Raw genomic sequence first — 13749 nt, 5'->3', positions numbered from 1 at the left:
TTGCGCCAAATAAAATACAGAGCTAGCACCTGAATGTCTGCAAATGCTGAAGTATTCTCTGATTACAATTGTAGACCACATATAACATCATCAAAAAATTAAATAGAATTTTTCTTAGTTAAGTTCGGTTTTATAACCTTATCCTTACAACGCTTGTAATATGAAAAAATTAGCACCTTCTACATCGTCTATTATTTTTTTTAATAACATATTTTTTCCTGATTCGAGGTTTTAGAGTATAAATAAATTTTTTCAAATCTTAACCCATTTGCATGAGTGATCAGATTATACATTATATTTGTTTTTCCTGAACCACTTGGGACCGACTAGTATAGCACGTATAGTATCAGGTAATAACGAGCCGTGTCTTGATGGTTTTTTTACCATCTGAACATCTACATTTATAACCTCTAATTTATCTTTTTGATCAATCAAATCCATTTTTTTTTCTTATATATACTCTAGAATTTTCAATTGTTAATCAGTTATTGATGACGCGTTCAACTCGTAAGTTAAAATCAAACGAGACTGACAAAAGATTTGTAAACTCTCTTATAAATAGTCTCTCAGTTGAAGCATGTTTCAAGCTATCAGTATTATGGTCCTGGCACGAAATTAAAAAAAAAAAGACAAGATCGTGGTGATAAAAGAATAAACCCATTGGATGCTGCTTATCGTGATCACGATATTGTGTATGAAAGGAGTAAAAAATTAGACGATAGACATAAAGCTGATAAAGTGTTAGAAATCGTGCTTGAAAAAAAAATTTTAAGCAAAAGACACCCTAGAAAGTAGAATTGTTACGTACGCGGTAACAAACGTAATGAAAGCTAAAGAAAAATAGGTATGGGTTGTAAAGGTAAACGGAAACGTATTACAAAAAACAATAGTATGTTAACTGCGAAGAAAAAGAACCTCGAAGAAAGAATAGTGGTAAAAGGTTGATTCCCATCCCAGACAGTCAGGAGTGTAGTTCCCTTAATACCTATATTTGCAGGATTGTCAGCACTGGTAGCTTAATGTCTGGAGGCGCTAGTGTGTACAACGCAATCCAAAATTCAAAAAGTAAAAAAGGCAATGGTTTATATTTAAACAATATGGGTTGAGAAAAAAAAAATAATAATGATTACGCACCCTGACAGACCGCTTTCGACCCAAATATTATAAATACGTAAGAAAGTTGAAAATCAATCATTTCCGTGGAGTCTTTTCACGTGATAGCTTGCCTAAAAAACCGCACGTCATTGAATGTGGCATATTAAACTTAGACATATCTTCAGGTGACGGACCATTGGTAGCGTTTCATAAAAATAAAGATAAGTCATATATTTCGATAGTTTGGCGATTTACCTCCACCAATTGAATTACAAATAATCGTTATTTAAAGTTAAAATAGTATTAACTATTCTAACTATCAAGACTTTAATACATTCACTGTGGACATTTATGTCTTGAATTTTTCAATGCATGATCTCTTACACTAAGTTTAACTGGAAGTCGACTGTATTGACTGCAAATTATTTTCCGTCTATAAACCTTACGAGGATTCAGAATAGTGTTATGGCTTATTAAAATAATTTTTTATTCCCCAGCCACCAAAAATATAAAAAAAATGTAACAAATGTATATAGTTTTGTAAATTTATAACGGCGACACAAGTCCCCCATAGGTAGTAATAGTAGCTTATCAGTATAATCAGTATAATTATTATCAGTATAATTGGCATTAACTATCAAAAGTAATAGTCGAAAACTGTTTGCATACGTTCCTGACTTGTGTTTTTCATCCAACTCAGACGCGGTGCGGCAGTTTTCTACCATTACTTTTCACTTTTTTCTTTGCTACGTGTTCGAGAGGTCGTCCGTGTGTGGCTCGACTTGTCCATTTTTTATGTGTCGTCAAAACACGTGTTGTCTTGGCACATTTTTACATTGCTGTCATTCAAGTAAATATCGTCGATATTATGTTTCATATTATTATTTACATTGCTGTCATTAATTTAGGATGTTTTAACTCTCGTTTAAATTTGACTATTTCATTCTTCCGTTTACCTGCGTTAATGCGCTGTGATGGTAGTTAGCGTTCCCATCATTGGCAAGCAGACTCATCGGTGACTCTTCTGTGATGAGTTAGCGGAGGTGCTGTGTGTGTGTGCGGGATCACACCTGTTATTTTTATTGTATTTAAAAGAGTTACCTACAGATCCCGGCGCCACGCACCCCATACCTCAGAATAGGTAGGTGGTGCACCACAATCTATTATTATTTGTATCTGTGCCACCAGGCCAGAATTGTTAATTTATTATTCATATTATTTATTGTATCTGTCCACCAGGCCAGAATTGTCAATTTCTTATTCATATTATTTATTGTATCTGTGCCACCAGGCCAGAATTGTCAATTTAATTATTCATATTATTTATTGTATCTGTGCCACCAGGCCAGAATTGTTAATTTATTATTCACATCATTATTTGTATCTGTGCCACCAGGCAGAATTACTTACGATATTTATTATTCATATTATTTATTGTATCTGTGCCACCAGCCAACACATTTCATTTATATTAAATTTATATTGCACATCATTTGTTTTATCGTTTTATTATTTATTGCCACTGGTTTATACACAACGACACCCTAAAAGGTCATTCACAAATACGTCCCCTAAAAACACTAAACACTAAAATATTAAACCAGTAAAACATTTACCAAAGCCCGCCTAATAAGCTCTTTGGTCTTAACAAATAGCTTTTTTATGTTTAACAGTCATTTAATTCATTCCCAATATTAATGAAAATAATAATAAATTTTCTATACAAATAGTTTGACGATGAAAACATAATACTCCTATGATGTGGTATAATTAAATTGGAAGAGGGATGTTATGAAATTGAAGATATTAATCAACGATTTAAGAAGCAAATAGATGAACTATGATAGTGAAAACTTAACCAATTAACATTCGATATTTCGGTTATCCTAATGATTTCAATCATATATAAAATGTAATGGGATACTACACTTTGAGGATTCCATTTAGTAATGGACCTGTATTTGGTTTTTGACAAAAGACAACAACACAACCAGAGTATGCAATTCATCGATCGGAAAAAGCAGTAAATTTAAACACATTAATAATTCTATATAAAGTAATGTGTAATATAGCTCAAGGATCATTCACAACCGTCTACAAAGTCATTCGATTTACGAATTTTTTCCCGAGAGAGGACAGGATCTAAGTAATCAGACACCGCCAAATTATAATATTGACAAATTGAATAAAACAAATATTGATTCGATAACCGTTCAGCTAGTTGATCAAGATCATAATCCGATTGATAATTTTGGTGAGGCATTGACAATCGTGTTACATATTAAACGTTACGGATCTTGATATGGGATTAAAATTCAATATAAATCCGCTACTTCGGATCAGTTCAACTAGTCATAAGACTAAAGTGGTACCGGTAACATCAAATAAAGTAAAAAAATTGACGTTGACAAATAAAAAAATTTTACAAGCTCTAGGTTATCAATTAAAGCAAAATGCCTGAAAGTGATATTTTAGATATAAGTTCGCGGTATGAAACGGATTCTAAAATAACAAAAATTGAATATCATTCATACACACCGTATACTACATCATTTAATAATAACGACGAAATACGTATATCAATTCAGCAAACAGATGTTTATCCGTATCTACACGAAAGCTTTATTTTTCTGGAAGGAATGTTTTCGGAACCTGACAAAGTTAAACTATCTAATAACGGTTACTCTTATCTCTTTGAACAAATACGGTTGGAAATGAATGGTATAGAAATTGATAGCACGCGTGTTCTTGGAATCACTAGCTCGTTGAAAGGATACTTATCCGGTACACCAGACAACTATAATTGTTATGAAAATTCTGGCTGGAATTTTAAAAACGCAACACAATCAGCAAATGATAAAGGTGAATTTAGTGCTTGCATTCCATTGAAATATTGGCTAGGTTTTTTTGAAGACTATAGAAAAATATTAGTTAATTCTAGATTGGAATTAATATTAACTTGAAGTCATAGTGATTTAAATGCATTAAGGTTGAAAAGTGGTATAAATACTACTACAGCCAAAGTTACTTTAAACAAAATAGTATGGAAGGTTCCGCATATTACTGTTGACGATGGAGAAAGGTTGAAATTATTGAAACTTGTAGAAAAAGAAAAAAGTTTGTTTATTCCTTTCAGATCTTTTGAAACTTTTGAATATTCTGAACTAGGAACCGCTAAAAACGTTGTATGGAATTTGAAAACTGCATCGAAATTAGAAAAACCGCGATTTATAATAATCGGATTGCAAAAAGGGCGTAAAAATACGTTAGAAAAAGACTGTAGTATTTTTGATCATTGTAATCTAACAAACGTTAGAGTATTTCTGAACTCAATAGCTTATCCGTACGATAATTTGAATTTAGATTTTACAAAAAATAATTTTACCTTATTATATGATATGTATACATCATTTCAAGAATCGTACTATGAAAAAAGTATACGAAATCCGATATTGAGTCTTTCTACTTTTCTTTCAAACGCCCCAATTATAGTCATTGATACTTCGAAACAGAACGATTCAGCCACAGCCTCAGCAGTGGATGTACAATTAGAAATTGAAGCTTCAGAATCGCTTACAGGTGTAACTGCTTATTGTTTATTGATTCATGATCGTATTGTAGAATATGTACCTTTTACTAGAGAAGTAAGAAAACTTGTGTAAATACAATTTATAATAATACAAAAGTTTATTTAATAATTTTGCGTTCTTTTCTCGAAATAATTATTTCAGTAGGTGGACAATATATATGTTAACACCATATTGTGTTACACGGTAAATCTGAGTTAGCGTAACATTTAAACAAAAAAATTGAGATTTTTTTTGTTACACAGTGAACGTGTGTAGAAATCTCATTGTAAAAAAAGGTGCTCAGAACATACATTAGGGTTTTTTGAGAATTTTGTTACACGGTGGAGCATGTAGAAATGCCCCCTTGAAATGAAGAAATCTCCCTGTAAAAAAGGTGCTCAGGGGGCCTATTCTTGAAAGTAGTAGAACGATATTCGTATACGACCCATTCTACTGGTAGATATTCTACTACCAACTGAAAACCGTATTCTTGAACACCAATAGAATAGTTGGTAATAGAGCTGGTCGTGCACGAATATTTTTCGAATGGTGCGGAACGGCAACGTCGCAATGCCGTCCGTTCATTGGTCGAAATTTGTATGTGCACGCGCAATTAGTGAAAATTCAAAATAATATTTTAATATTACGCTCTTTCACCTCTTTGTTCTTATAGCGACCATCCCTTCTCGGTGTCTGTGTCTTTTTGTGTTTCTTCTGTTTTTTATTTTCTGTACAATGGCGAAGAAGTCGATGACACCGTCACAAAAAGAAGCCTTGGTGGAATTTATGGAAAACCACCCCGATCTTAGGAAAGGCAAGTTTTCCATAAATTTTACCACGGCAATAGCAAAAAAAATGTGGGTGGAATGCCAAACAATGCTAAACAGCATCCCCGGACCGGCTAAAGAATGGCATGAATGGCGAAAAGTAATAATTGATAATTAATATTTGAAGTTTGTATTATAATATAAATATTGGTAAAACAAACAGAAATTCTAACACACGGATTAATATACTATTAAATCCGTGTTCTAACATAAGATATTAAGAAAATATCTAAAATAAAAATATTTTACCTATAATCAAATATTACTGTAGGTACATGTTTAAGAAAATAGCTCTAGTATTAATTTAAATAATTTACCTAACATTTAAAATATTTAAAAAAAAAATAACATTAAGTCATTAAGTCGGTATTGGATATTGGAATAGTTACGAATAATATGATACACCTACACAATGAAATTTAAAGTTAACAAATAAACTTAATTAAACAATATTTACACAAAGATTTAAAAAATAATATCCTATATCAATATAATTTAGATAAAAATGCATAATCACTAAGAATTTGTCAATATGTATCTATATAGATATGGTAAAATCTATGTTCAATTTGAGCTCATTGTCATAAAATCTCTCATATAACAATTTACAGTTATCAATCCTTTAATAATAAGACAAATGTTTTTCTTCGTTGTAGTTATTTCAATGAATTGTAGGTTAAAGGCTCTTAATTGTAATCAATGGATTACTCATACCTATACCTTAATATTATATTTTTAAATATTTAAGCCATAGTTTAGGTATAAACTATAAATGTATAGTTTATAATTTTAGTGTTTATAATTATTAACTATATTATAAAAAAATTTACTATGAATATTTATATTTATTTTCTTTTATAAAGAATGAATAAATGTTCAAACAGACGGTGGGATGTATATAATATTTATACTTGCTTATAGATTTGTAGTGTATTTTAAATTTTTAAATAACTTAAAAACAAAATATTAAATCAAGGGCACTTAGTTATATTCCTTATGTTATGGACTAAATATATCTAATTTAAATTATCACAATATAATACACCAATTTATGATACACTCAATTTTAATTTTTCTAAAACATTAAATTTAATATTCTTAAAAGTTATTACCAGCTAAGCAATCATTATTTATTAATTTGTTACATTATATTTTAACATTGATATAACTATTGACAATGTTTCATTAACTTTCTATACAAATACATAATACCTATGTATATATATGTGTGTGTGTATGAATAGAGAGTATATTATATATAATTGTATTTATATAAACATGTTTAAGAGAATAAATTTTAAAAAAAATGTATGATCATAGACATGGCAAGACCTTAAAGCCAAAACAAAAAAAAAAAAAGTGATATTAAAAGTGACTTCTCTGGAACTGGTGGAGGTCCTCCACAAACTGATCAATTAAATTCTGTAGAAGAGAGGATACTGTGTACAATAGGGGAAGTACCAATAAGTGGGGATCCTTATGTCCATGAATCGACTGTGAGTTTTGACCATCAGGATTCAAAAAAGTGTGTGTCAGAATTTGTTGATCCCCTTGATATGCCTGCCACTTCTAGTAACTTTCAGTAAGTTATTTGTAAACTATCAAATAAAAATAAATAAATAAAAAATAATGAATTATTTTCTGTCGTAATCTATCAATATTTTATAAAAGATACTTACAACCAGCACAAACATCACAAATTAATAGTGAGATACTGGATACTCAGCCAGCCAAAGTACCATTTACCGAGTTGTCTCAACTGAAACGGTATCCAATATAAATACATAACTTAGAAATGTGATATAACTTATAGGTAAACTAATTATTGTTAATGTACTTTATATATAACAGTGTTGTGAAGTTCTCAAAAGCAGATAGATTAAATAACACAGTTGAAGCCACTAATAAATTGAATGATGTATCTGCAGCCCGTAACTCAATAGTGGAGAGCTATTACAATGCTAAGATTGAGTTACTAAAAAAGCAAACTGAGCAAAATGAAAGGATGGTAATTGCTAAAGAAAGGAGTGCCATTGCTAAAGAAAGGAGTGCCATTGCTAATGAAGCGATTGCAAGAGCTTTAGCAATGATGTTGCCAAAAGATCCTTTAAACAGCCCCACTACTAGCACAGAATAGATTAAATAATAAATGCTACTAGTACCTACACTAACCATCAATATTATACTTAACTTACACTATTGCACTACTTTATACTCTATATCTAATAATTTTAATTTCACTATAACACTACTTTATACCAAATAATTTAAATTTAATAATTACCACTTCTATATACTTATCTATGATAATTAGTAATTACATAATATTAATATAAAAATGTTAGGTGATAGCACTAGCCACTAATAACTAATAAGTAATTACATATTATAATACTGAACAACAAGTGTGTGTGTGTGTGTGTGTGTGTTGTCAATACTAAAACATAACCTTGAAAACTATTGTAATTATTAATTATATGATTTTTAAAGGTTATGTTTTTGTATTGTACACTTGTACCACGATTTAAGATAGTACTATCTTAAATCATGACTTGTACAGTTGTACCAAAGATATTCTTTAATATCTATGACTTGTACAGCATACATAGTACATACCTACTTACTGATTTAATAAATTGTGTTTATATAGGTAGTTTTGTTTAATACTTTTATATCTTAATTAGTTTATAATAAAAACACACTCATATAAAACATAACACAAATATTATTTAATTATTGAATAAAGTTTGAACAATTTGGTCTCGAATATGTCGTCCACTAGATAATTCAGGATTTCTTAAGTCGACCATTCCTCTATTATTCAATAAAGCTTCATCCAGTGTCTGATAAATACCAAAGTCAATGATCTCATCTTCATCAACATCAACCAATGGCACGTTGTCTGTAATACACATATTATGCAAAACAACACATGTGTTAATTATTTTGGATGCTTTATTTGGCGTATAATGAAGCACTCTATGTTTCAATAGACATCTGGAATTAACATAGGTAGGTATTATTATTTATTTTGACATAATATTACATTATATTATAGGTTTATAGGGTCTAAGGTGGTTTTATTTGTACTTTAGCTTATATGTAAATTATTTTTTTATTTATTATACTCATTATTTATAAGTGTATGCACATTTCTTATATAGATTACCGAAATCGCATTTTCAGAACACCAATGCATCGTTCAATTGTTGATCTAATTGAACAAAATGCATTATTGTAAGAAGCTTCGGGGGATAGTGGAGCAGGATCCAAGTACGGAGTCATTAACCAAGGACGAAGGGCATATCCTGAATCACCTGATATAAAAAACAATAATTATAATATGTCAAACACTTAAGTATTAGATATTTAAGATTTCTATGTATATTTTGAACACACCTAATAAGAAGTACGATGCATGACCATTTTCGTGAAGGTCCTTTAGAAATGTTTTTACATTGCTAGAGTTCCAAACACAAGCATCGTTCGCAGAACCCGGGAACTTAGCAGATACATTTATTATTTTTAAATCTGCATCACATATCTTTAAAGAAAAAAATTCACTAACCAATGACAATTACTAAATATTTTATTATTTAATCTTCTAGTTAGTCTTCCCAATTCAAAATTGTATATAGGAATCACTTAAAATCCACTTAATATTTATTTTTAAATTTAAATTTGAAAAATGTTTACATATAATATGTGTTGAATCCACTTAAAATAAAATATTGAATTACTTACCAGTTGAGTGTTGATAGAATGGTATCCCTTTCTATTTACATAAATATGCTCTGGGTACAAGTTGTCCTCAGTTTTAGGTGGCACAATTGCAACATGCGTGCAATCAATTACTCCAATAATTCCGGGAAATGAATACTTATTGTAAAATCTAAAAATTTAATAAGCACTAATAATAAAAATTGGAACAACAATTAATTATCTATCCTACAAAACATGTATATTAATAATAAGTGCCTATCTAACCAACAAAATAATATAATTTCAATGTATATTTAATTTCATTAAATACCTTGTTAATAAATTGTTAGTAGTAGGTACCTACCTACTGTTCGACTTACCGTTGACGTGAACCATCTAGCTCCTCAAAATTTCTGGGAAAATAAACATATTTTTCAAAAATACTTGGGTTATTCACAGCATTAACAAATTCTTCAATTATTCGGCTGACCGATGGTTGACTAACTGAAGAATGGCTATTTTCCCCAACATCTAACTGATAACTTCCTGCTGCTAAAAATCTCAGAGCTGTTAAAACCTAATTGAAAAATGCATGTTTAATTGTAATTACTATTAAGTATGCATTTGAAAACATTTATAACTTACAGTTATTTTATCTAAGAAAATATGTAATTAAAAATGTACAATGATATTAATTGTCTGTGTCAACTTGAGTTTTTTTAATTTATTGTTGTACTTATATATTTGGAATAAAAACAATTAATAAACATTAATATATTTATATTTAACTCAGAAATTTTGATTTCTATTATCAAAATGTTAAGTTTGGAATTTTAAATAATTTGAAATTGTTACCTTTTAACTAGTTTATATTTACAATTTCATTTTTACAATCATCAGTTTGTATTAACCACCATGTTTAGTACTTGTACAATATTGTTAATAAAATGTCATTGTTTCATAAATATGAAACAATGTAATTTATCACCTAACCACTCTTTTGGAGGTTTTATTTTTACTCAATAAATAATCAATATAATCAATCATAATGCTAGGTACTTAATAAAGCTATTTAATTTCACTTATTTCAGTAATGTACCTTGCGTTCAATAGTCAATGCACTTTGCCTTGATGGTTCCTTCATGAAAGGCCTAACCATGTCAATTACAATTTGACATAGGTCTTTTGATAGTCTGTACATTCCTATGAACTGTCTATCAGATAAATCTAAAAACAGTGAAGCAAAATAAAATATTCAAGTATAATTCACATGTAGGTACCTACCTATCTACTTTTCATATTATTTTAATTAATATATTTATTTAATGTATGAAATATGACTCACGTTGGAAGGGATTTAGAGCTTCACGAGAATTTCTCACAATCTCAGCATCCATTTCTATGATCTCCAAATTTTCAACGGCGCGAAGATTTTCAAATAAATCCAAGTCATCCATATTGAATAAATTTAACAAAAAAACACTTAAAGCAAGCAGCAAAGTAGCACAACAAAAGTCGACAGTTGATTAAGCATTTCTGTTTTAGTTAGTACTTCTCGGAATATTTTTGTTATTAGTAAAATAATCATTAAGTCATAACATGATAATATAATATACAGTCCATATAGATATAATCAACTAGTTTTTGATATATATTATCTGAACTTTCAAAACGTAATTAAGTTGGAAATAAATTAATATGGTAATGTGTTTGATGCATATTGTATATAAATAATTATAATAATAAATAATAGGTAATTAATATATTTTAATAAACCTTATTATTAAAGATTAAGGGATACACATTATAATTATATAAATACTTATTATATGGTCCTAATAAGTAATAGATAGGTACTTAATTGGAATGCACCATAATAAATTATAGGTAGTTATTTCAATTATATTATTCTACAGAATGATCATTTTATCATGAACCACACATTATATCAAAAACTATTAACTTTTAACGTTTTTGAAAATTTTATTTTATATAGCTTGCTTATGTTGTTACAATATAATCTTTTTTTTTAAATTATATTTTTTACTATTTCTTATCGAGGTTTTTATTTATTTGAACGTAACATATTCAAATCTAATGTCAGCCAATGGCAAAGCCGAGGCTTGATTTTAATAAAATAAATTATATATTAATGTTATATTCTGAAGCAGGAATATCTTTTGGAGTATTTCAATACTTACATAAAAATCAAACTTAGAGTGGAGTGGTACAAGTACCTCGTAAAATGTTTACCTATTACTCCACTTATACTTATACCTTAACATATATGTATATTTAACATATAGGTGCATAATGTTGTTTAACTTTACAATAATATGTCCATAATTATTAAAGTTTCACGAAAATAATGAGACGAATAATGATCACGATATTAGACATAGGTATTAGAAAATTAAGTGTGAAATATAATACCTATATAATACATTGGTATAAATAATAACATAATTAAAAAGTGTATAAGTTTAGGTACTAGGTTCATATAAATGCGTAATTAAATCGTGCGCCGTTACAGCGTAAACGATTATTCGTATACGAATAATAGGATTCTACTACTAAACACCACACGACCCGTTCGTAGTAGAATCCGGTAGTAGAATAGAATCCGTTCGTATACGACCGGCGTTCAAGAATACGGTTTTGTCAAAGTAGTAGAAAAAGTACAAATATTCGTATACGAATATCGTTCTACTACTTTCAAGAATAGGCCCCCAGAACATACAAATATATACTACTGAAGGACTCCCCAGCTTTTCATTGGATACTTTCTAGTAACTACCCAAATTGTGTTGTGCATATACTGAGATACTGAGTACTCTAATGTCCATACTATATAGTATAATATGCTGTATAATAATATTATAATATCTATTGACTACAATAGAACTTTGAACCATTTTAAAGTGTGTATTATTAGCGTATCGTGATATTTATCAGCAGAAATGAAAAATTTAAATAATAATATATTATTATTATTTTTAATGTTATAATATAATTCTATACTGACTAGTGACTATTAATAAATACAATTTTTAAGATTTACAATTATTTTCATTGGGTTTACCCAATCGTTACCTATTTGTCGTCTATGATCTTTGTTATCGTATCATATTTATGGCTTCAACTATATATATGTAGGTATTTATTTATATTTATAATCAACAACAATATTGTATTATATTTTCGACAACCGTTGGTTTTCATTTGGTGAGTAGCTCACTTAGCTTAGCTCAGTGTTTACGTAACAGTCAGTACGATACGAATATACGATCTTCATTCCATATGATTCACATTCTACATCGACTAGGTACGTCTTCTGATCTGGCTATAATATAGTCAAAGTAAGTAAGTAATAAACAGCATATTTATTATTTATTATACATTAAACTTAATTATTTTATTTACCTACCATTTTTCATAAGATCATTATAAAGTATAAAATAGATATTTTTTTGAAGAATTTTTGTTTGGTGTAACACTAATATTTTATTTTCTGTCTGCTTTTATCGTATATCTGGTATGTCAACATTACATTACTTTTAAATTAAATTATTGTATTTAGGTGTAAGTTAAAAATTAAATTTTGGTCATTGGTACACTGATTTATTATTTAAAATAATTTATATGTATTATTTAATACAAATTTAATATAATATCCATTACCTAGCTACCTAATGACACAAGGTACAATCATAGCATGGTCATTTCAGTTTTGATCATTGGAGGCAAACGTTTTGACCAATCCATATGGCTATAATATGGTTATAGCCATATTATGGGCAATTTAAAAAACAGTTCAATTCTCTCCTAAACAGATTTCTATTTACTTACATTTTTATCTTATCACATACTAATAATCTTACATGTCTATTCTGTAGTTAAAATCTAATGTTTTTTTTTTACTTTAATCTTGAAAAAGAAAGATTTTTTTATGACTAAAAAGACAAAACACTTATTAAAAATTTAATTTACATCACACATAAAATTAAAGATGTATTAATGTTCATTCACACAACACACATACACCTCTACACTGGCCTAATTTTTGAACACCATATTCACAGAAAATTTAATTTTAAAAGTTAGACTGAGTTTAGTGAAATATATAGAACCGAGCCCAACCTGGCCTACTTTGGTAATTGTATACCAAATTAAAATATTTATTATAGCCTATAGGTACTTTTACTTTTACTATTGAACAAAATATAATGATTTCTTTAATATATTTTATTTTTCAATTGAATTTAGCATTGTTCAATTTGTCAGTAAGATAATAATTGCCTCAAAATATTTTTAAAAAATAGACATGTTTTTTCAACAGTTAGTTAAAGCAGAAAAGAAACTGAGTACTGGCCAAGCCTGGATTAAGGGGGGGGGGGCAATGTCCCCGAGGAACACGTGTGTAAAGAGCCCAGTTTTCTCGGTTTAAAATTACATTGAGTGATAATTTATACTTTTTATAGTACTTACAAGAATATTTTTATTTTTTTCTTGTTTGAATTATAGAATTTGGACGATAGAGTCCGTTAAAAAGCTAA

General features: G+C 28.8%; 2 protein-coding genes across 2 annotated transcripts; one reads left to right on the top strand and one right to left on the bottom strand.

The window, feature by feature from the left end:
• Positions 1 to 5399: 5399 nt before the first annotated feature.
• LOC126555489 (uncharacterized) lies at positions 5400 to 7628 on the top strand. Its single transcript, XM_050210408.1, has 4 exons — positions 5400 to 5575; positions 6852 to 7073; positions 7163 to 7258; positions 7343 to 7628. Exons 1-4 carry the CDS (start codon positions 5400 to 5402, stop codon positions 7626 to 7628), a joined length of 780 nt encoding a protein of 259 aa, XP_050066365.1.
• Positions 7629 to 8220: 592 nt separating this feature from the next.
• Positions 8221 to 10650, bottom strand: LOC126555488 (putative nuclease HARBI1). The gene is made up of 7 exons (XM_050210407.1): positions 10539 to 10650; positions 10293 to 10447; positions 9574 to 9770; positions 9236 to 9383; positions 8891 to 9035; positions 8661 to 8808; positions 8221 to 8488 (listed from the first exon to the last, which is right to left on the bottom strand). Exons 1-7 carry the CDS (start codon positions 10648 to 10650, stop codon positions 8221 to 8223), a joined length of 1173 nt encoding a protein of 390 aa, XP_050066364.1.
• Positions 10651 to 13749: the final 3099 nt, after the last annotated feature.

This window comes from Aphis gossypii, unplaced genomic scaffold (genome assembly GCF_020184175.1).
Source record: "Aphis gossypii isolate Hap1 unplaced genomic scaffold, ASM2018417v2 Contig00878, whole genome shotgun sequence".
Lineage (NCBI taxonomy): Eukaryota > Metazoa > Arthropoda > Insecta > Hemiptera > Aphididae > Aphis > Aphis gossypii.
Note: the sequence above shows the minus strand (reverse complement) of the source record. Positions and strands in the feature narration are given on the sequence as shown.

Bases quoted from the DNA above. Each gene is read 5' to 3' on its own strand.
- LOC126555489 (XM_050210408.1), top strand. From the start codon at position 5,400: ATGGCGAAGAAGTCGATGACACCGTCACAAAAAGAAGCCTTGGTGGAA. The intron at 7,074-7,162 runs GTAAGTTATTTG...ATTTTATAAAAG, and splicing joins GCCACTTCTAGTAACTTTCA to ATACTTACAACCAGCACAAA. The intron at 7,259-7,342 runs GTATCCAATATA...TATATATAACAG, and splicing joins GAGTTGTCTCAACTGAAACG to TGTTGTGAAGTTCTCAAAAG.
- LOC126555488 (XM_050210407.1), bottom strand. From the start codon at position 10,650: ATGGATGACTTGGATTTATTTGAAAATCTTCGCGCCGTTGAAAATTTG. The intron at 10,448-10,538 runs GTGAGTCATATT...ATTATACTTGAA, and splicing joins AGCTCTAAATCCCTTCCAAC to TATTTTATTTTGCTTCACTG. The intron at 8,489-8,660 runs GTAATCTATATA...TGTTAATTCCAG, and splicing joins GTTCTGAAAATGCGATTTCG to ATGTCTATTGAAACATAGAG.